At 44.3% G+C, this 7500-nt stretch overlaps 1 protein-coding gene across 3 annotated transcripts in view; it reads right to left on the bottom strand.

The window, feature by feature from the left end:
* Positions 1–7500, bottom strand: part of plch2a (phospholipase C, eta 2a) — a 196151-nt gene that overhangs the window by 17049 nt on the left and 171602 nt on the right. For all 3 annotated transcript variants that reach the window (XM_062540535.1, XM_062540536.1, XM_062540537.1), the window contains 4 exons: positions 7345–7465; positions 4997–5168; positions 3270–3377; positions 466–624 (listed from right to left, as the gene is read on the bottom strand). In XM_062540535.1, the coding sequence (XP_062396519.1) occupies positions 466–624; positions 3270–3377; positions 4997–5168; positions 7345–7465 (560 nt within the window). The remainder of the gene's footprint in view (positions 1–465; positions 625–3269; positions 3378–4996; positions 5169–7344; positions 7466–7500) is intronic.

Raw genomic sequence — 7500 nt, 5'->3', positions numbered from 1 at the left:
GAACTCCATTCATTTAAAACTCAACAGCTGATTGGCTGCTCTTTTCCGTGTGTGCGTCACACACCTCGTCCCTGTCTGCCACGGTCACCCAGGCGTCACGTGTGACACCTTCTCAAGAGGTCAAAGGTCATTTATTCAATACATCCTCCAGGACCATTAACCACACTGAAACACATTATGGTCAATGCAGTAATTAACTTCTCCAGGTGACCGTGTCCACTGGCTACTTCGGACGGACTATAGATCGGGCCAACCAATCATAACCGACCTGAGAGATTACCACTCGATCACGAGCTGTGTGTGAGACAGGAGGTAATAGTGGGGAAGCTAACAACATCACCACTCTGTATGTTTGAGTGTGTGTGTGTGTGTGTGTGTGTGTGTGAGAGTGTGAGAGAGAGAGAGAGAGAGAGAGAGAGAGAGAGAGAGAGAGAGAGAGAGAGAGAGTGTGTTTCTGTGGCCAACCTTGTGTGGAGACTTGTCCTTGTCCTTCTTGCCTGAAGGGGGCAGCGCTGAGATGGTGAAGCTGTCGGGGTCTTCTCTGTCCCGGATCTTGGACTCCTTCATCAGGTTATCCAGCTTCTTCTTGGCCACGTTCTCCACCTGCTTACGACTCATAGACGTCTGAGAGAGAGAGAAAGAGAGAGAGACAGAGAGAGAGAGAAAGAGAGAGAGAGAGAGAGAGAGAGAGAGAGAGAGAGAGAGGGAGATGAAAGAGATATGAAACTCTTTGGCCAAATATTTTTGGCTTTCAAATGTTCTGTCTAGAAAGAACACTGAATTGAATTTATACGACTTGAATTGGATGACAGAGAGGGAGAGGGGGTTGGGATGTGAGTGAGTGTGTGTGTGAGTGTGAGTGTGAGTGTGAGTGAGTGCGTGTGTGCGTGTGTGTGTGTGTGGCACAGACTAGGCCAGAGAAAGAGGGTCTTTGTGGATTCGACACAGACTGTGAAAGAGGGAAGTAAAGGAGATTGTCACGGAGAAAGAAAAGCTCTGTTTCTGGATGAAAACCCCCACAAAGGCATCTAAAGGTGTGTGTGTGTGTGTGTGTGTGTGTGTGTGTGTTTCTGAATTCAAAGCGTAACAAAATCATTTGAAATGCATGTGTAGAATTGTGTGTGTGTATGTGTGTGTGTGTGTGTGTGTGTGTGTGTGTGTGTGTGCACATTCATCAGAATTATTTTTACTAGATCGCTTGTAATTATAACATTACGGATTAAAGTCATTACATTGACTTTTTGCAATTTGTTATATATGAATACGACACATATTATAAGTGAGATCCCTTTGAAAATCCGAAAGCAATGCCTCCACTTTACCAGTAGAGAGCACTGTTGTCTAATACTTATCCAGCAACAGCGCCGTTGGTTCCATTTGGAGTTCAAATGAATAATGATGATGATGTCTTATGTGAAATAATGAACATTGACTAATGATGCTGTAAATATTGAAGGTGATTTCTATGAGAATCAAATCAAATCAAATTTGAGAGACAAACGGAAATATTCCCTCTCCCTGAGCCTCAATCTGCTCTGTCTGAGCCCAGGTCAGAAACGCATGCTTTACTTCTGATTTTGTTTTCTAGAACACTTCAGGCTCAGAATGTCGGGGCATTCTGGGTAGTGTGTAGAGGCAGGGTTGCCAGGAGGCACAGACAGCAATGTAAACACCCAACAACATTTACATAGAGTAGTGGGCATCAAGATGGATGAGAGCTCCTCTCCTCTCCTCTCCTCTCCTCCCCCCCCTCTCTCTCTCTCTCTCTCATATACTTTTGAGACTATATATACTTCTCTTTCTATATGCAGTTGTATGAGCAGTGTAAACCTGCCCACTGAAATATTCATCCACTCATTCTATATCCTCCTCATCAGAGAGAGGGAGAGAAGAAGAAAAACCTGACAAGAACTAAACCGCTAAACCCAAGTGCAACAGCCATCAGGAAGGAGATGAGAATGCATAAAACCGAGAAATGGAAGGAATGAGCAGGAGGGAGAGAGAAAAAAATTAAGTAGAGGAGGTAAAAAGAAGAAAGAAGGAGTTGGAGGGAATCAGATGGAGGTGAGAGAGGTGGAGAAAGGAGGATAGAGGGGGAGGGAGAGAGAGCATGTATGCATGAGTGTGAGTGTGTGTGTGTGTGTGTGTGTGTGTGTTAGCAGAGAAAGCAGGCAGAGAAATGAGAAGGTAAACCCATGAGAGCGAGACCAAAATGGGACTCACTAATAAAGCAACACACACACACACACTACATTTACAAATACACAAACTGTGAACTTTAATACTGGCAAGCCGAAGTAAAGTTTTGCTAAATTAAAAGGATGAAATATCAAAAATATGTCATCATAAATAAGCTACATTCCAGGAAACTTTACTGGCCCAGTTTCCCCATAGTTTCCAGGTCATTATCTCAACGGATACTTGGAATTTGGAATAATAACAACCGCTTTGACTCCACAATGGCTGTTTTGAGGCAAAATGTGTTTTGAAAATGTGACAGTATTTTTCATATATGCTCTAGTTTAATTAGTTCTTTTGTGTAATTTATACTGTTCTCTTCTTCAAATGAGGCACATTTGGCAGAGTGTCACATCAACTCCCCATTAAGTATAAAGTAATTATACCTCAAAGTGACAGTGTGTGTGTGTGTGTGTGTGTGTGTGTGTGTGTGTGTGTGTGTGTATGTGTGTGTATGTGTGTGCATGGGTGCGTGCGAGCGATATTATAGAGATAACATCAGCCCTAGCACCTGTGCTAAAATGAGAGGATTTCTCTGTTCCACTCTGTTGAGCTGTGATGAGTGTTGCCGGCTGCCAGTAACAGGTTGAATGGCTAGCCTCCGAAAAGAGACGTCGCACGTCTCACAACACACAACACACAGCTTCTCAGCTATATTACATCTATGGCAGAGGGAGAGAGATGAACTCATCTTCCACGAGGCAGAACCATAACACTCTTATTGTTCTGCAGCTCTGATGGATGAGATGCATTAGCCCATGCCATGCTATAGTGTTAGCATTACTACCCAGTGAGAGAGGCATGTGTTTGTGTCCATCTGAATGTGTGTGTGTGGAGTCAATCTGTGGTGGGAGTTTCATGTCAGGGTACCAGGGAGATGTATGGAGATGACAAGAGGAGGACAAAATAGAGGAGGGCTGGGAAAGGAGGGATAGAGAGAAGATAAGAAAAGATAGAGGTAGGGAGGCAAGGGAGGCTTCCATTCATGACTTTGCTATTCTACACACACACACACACACACACAAACTTACATCTCCGTTCATCAGTTTGCAGTCGTCCTCCATCTCATCTGCACTGTCCTCGTCTGACACATCCCCTTCCTCAGCGTCCTCATCAATGTTAGGGGGGAGCTTCTTTCCCTGGAGAGCGCGCGCGCGCACGCACACACACACACACACACACACACACACACACACACACACACACACACACACACACACACACACACACACACACACACACACACACACACACACACACACACACACACACACACACACACACACACACACACACACACACACACACACACACTTAATGTCAATGCTCTTCATTACATTTACATAAAACAATGAATCAACGGAACAGCATTGTTTAATTTCCACTGATGTTTGCACTAATAGATTCAAACAAAGCCTTAAGTATACAGAGCATGTTCATGTAGAGAATAAACTCAAACAACTTCAGTGCAGGAAACAATCTAACCAACCGACACCTGAAGAAAATGGCTACAGCGAGGCTTAGTCAAATGTGTAGTCCACCAACAATGTGTACACTTCTTACTACACGGTTGATTTCTCTTTCTGTTTCAGCGTGTGCTCATCGGGTTCAGACCATGTCTGTGGGAGTATGCTAGCTACTTCGCTATTCTTCAAAGAAGTGTCACACACACACACACACACACAGATAGACAGACATTGGGACAGACACACACATGTACGCATGCACACGCACACGCACACACACGCACACACACACAGACAGGAGCTCACTGACCCAAGCCGTGTTCTGAGCAATTTGTCAGGACTAGCGGCTGGCCCACTTTTAAGCACAGCCCGCTTGTTCCGACGGGAACCTGAGTCTGATCCAATTATTGGCCAGCCTGGCTATGCTGCTCACACTCTACTGACACATTCACACAAGCACACACACACACACACACACACACACACACACACACACACACACACACACACACACACACACACACACACACACACACACAGACACACACACACACACACACACACACACACACACACACACACACACACACACACACACACACACACACACACTCTGCAACCGACCAGCCCGTGGCCTTAATTACACTGCAGGCAAACCTACAGGTATTTCCTAAGCCCTAACAAAGCCTTCATAAACGCATCATGCAGCTTTACAGAAACCGGCACAAACTATAAGTCTAAACACAGCTTCACTGAAGCCTTCTTAAGACATCTTTAGGAGGATTCATAGAATCTTAACAGATTTTAATACATTTATCAAACTCTAAGAAATGTAGCAAACTGTAAAAAAAAGCCTCCATACTGAAAATGAGTTGTTTAAATTTCAACACAGGATATTGCTTGTTTGCTACAGTATGTCTGTGTCGTTCACTTGTCTGTGAACAGGTATGATCAGCCTTACACTTGTGATCAATGTCTGTACAAATGTCTACGAATGCCTGTAAAACTGTGTGCACCGAGTACACTACTACACTACTGTAAGTTGAAATGGGTAGTCAGACGTTAGAGAGTGAATACGTGTCTGCCAACAAGGGACTACAGGAGCACTGTAGCCTCCTAATTCATGACTGAAGGTAGAAACTCCAGCCTCATGCCTACGGCCAAACCCCAGTCACGGGTATGTCCTTTACCGACCCCAATCTCACGCCTGAGATATTGCTTAATAATCGTAATGAAGCAAACTAAAGCCTTTGAGTGTCCCTGTGTATGTGAGAGAGCTGCAGTGTGGTCACCTTGACGAGGATCTTGCCCTTGAGGGCCTCTGGGGAGGGCAAGCGTCCGGACTCGTCTGGGGCGGCGGACGACAGGTCCAGCTTGTCCCCCAGGACCTCCATCAGGTACTGGGCCATCTTCTTCTGCTGCGGGATACTGCAGTGGTTCTCTATGGACAAGATCACTGGGTACCTGCAGAACAAGAGCAACAGGTCATGATCTACTGTAGAACACCAGAGCACTTGTGAAAAGCTCTGGAACTCATAGAACACCACTGATGAAATGAGCTCTAGAGCTCTTTGAGCTTGAGAACAAGGGAAGATGGCATCTTCTACTGTAGAACACTCCAGAACACTCAGTGAAAAAGCTCCAGGTCTTTTAGAGCACTGCTGAGGCACTCAGGAAGTTTCCATTACATCACTTTCAATTACTTCCTAGTAGGTTTTTGCTGCACAAAGACAACCCAACAGTGCACTATATTTAGATTATCAGTAGCAAGCCTACCCCTTTGCAATTAGCTTTCGTGAAGGGTTTCAGACACGTAAGTAAAATGGAGTGCTTTAATGAAAGGAAGCATCAATAAAAGAAGAACCACGGTGGCAAAAACATTTTTACAGTGTCAGCACAACTCCTCCACTGCAAAATGTCTCGGTGTGAACAGTACACGCGTGGAAAATGACCAGATGATAATGTAAAACTCCCCCCAGAGCCATTTACCCAGATATGACAAGGCCTGGTGATCTATGAGCACACACACACACTCACACACACACACAGAGACAGGCAAACACACACACGGCAGAAACTATTATCCGAATTAGAGGCTGGTATAGTGGGGATGCCGGAGCGTTTGTGCCCATTAATCACAGTCTGACAGGGCCTCTAACGAGCTGAGCACGGAGACGAGGAGAGGAAGAGGAATTTATGATGCGTTTGGAAACATTCCACATCGTTAGGGTACTTTTACCACTGGGAGAACATTCTTTTGGCCCCAAATGAGCATGTTTCAGATGTTTTTGAAGCTTGCTCATTGTCTGGTCTAAGATTCGTGGATAAAAGGATAAAAAAAAAACACCTCTTATTCTCCGACAGTATCGTCCTGGTGATGTGTGTGTGTGTGTGTGTGCGTGCGTGCGTGCGCGTGTGTGTGTGTGTATGTGTATGTGTTTGTGTCTATGGGTATGTGTGTGTGTATGAGTGTGTGTGTGTACTGCCATGGTCTTATGACTTTTTCACTAAGGTCAGAAGAGAGAAGAAGCTAGTTAGCAAACACTAGTCTGAGATTGATCAATCCTCATTTGATTAACAACAACACCACCTTGATAAGGTTCTGTTGCAAGAGCTAATAAAAACAAAGCTAGAAGAGCTCCTATTTGCCTGATGAAGATCTGTTGATCGAAACATTGCCTTACAGTATATTTAAATAAATGAAGTATTTTTTGGAGCCAATATACAGTGTGCAGACCAGGTCTTTGGTATTATTTGCCCTCAACGGTGCCTTCCAGGCAGCGCTGCCTTCAAGGCACTACTCCCCTCAGTTTAGGGGTAGGATGAGGATTGAGGGGGTTAGGGTTAGGAATAGGGTAAAGGTAGTGCCTTTTAGGCTGTGCTGCCTGGAAGGTGCCGTTGGGGGCAAAAAACACCATTGAGTGGCTTACACACAATGCTAATATGCAGGAAATTACTGTACTTTCAGCTTTGAGCTAATACAATAGCCTAAGAGGTCAGGCAAAGAGCTGGTAACTTTTATTTGCAGAGATGGGTGCGCGCACATCCAAAAATATGTTTTAACAGGTGCCAGACAAAACATGTCAAAGAGAGAAGGGGATGGTCTGAACGCTCAATGCCTCAGTGTAACAACCTTTTATCAGCTACTCTTAGTTTTACAATGAAAACAATCATCTTCTATCAGTTACTCTTAGTTTTACAATGAACACAATCAGCTTCTATCAGTTACTCTCAGGTTTACAATGAACACAATCATCTATCTACAGTATCAGTTCCTTTGTTTTACAATGAAAACAATAAGTTAAAATCCACATTGAAGAAAAGTAAATCTATTCTGAAAAAAAAACAAAAAAAAAACAATATTTGATAAATAATAAACTCAGTCAGGAGCAGCTACTGTAGGTGAGAAAGATCTAGGGCAGAATTGGCCATGATCACTGAGCCATCGGTGTAATTCCTGTCACGGTTCGGCATAGTTCCCAAAAAAATAGCATCAAAAGACACGTCACCATTGGAGTACAGTAATGAGCTATGCAGCAGTGTGACGTTTAGAGGCGATGTGTTTGTGTGTGAGAACTCTTGTGCCCTGGAGGGTGTTGCTGTGTGTGTGTGTGTGTGTGTGTGTGTGTGTGTGACTTACGGGGTCTTAACGAAGGCGTATTTGTTGATGGTCTCAATGACGTCTTTGAAGAGGATTTTGGAAGTCAAGGTGTAGCCGTGGTGCACAATAGGTTCTCCATCTTGTCCATCCCAGCAGTCCACTGGAACACACGCACACACACACTTACAATCAACA

The sequence above is a fragment of the Sardina pilchardus genome, chromosome 7, assembly GCF_963854185.1.
Source record: "Sardina pilchardus chromosome 7, fSarPil1.1, whole genome shotgun sequence".
NCBI lineage: Eukaryota > Metazoa > Chordata > Actinopteri > Clupeiformes > Clupeidae > Sardina > Sardina pilchardus.
The sequence above is the reverse complement of the archived record's forward strand: the minus strand, read 5'-3'. Positions and strand labels throughout refer to the sequence as shown.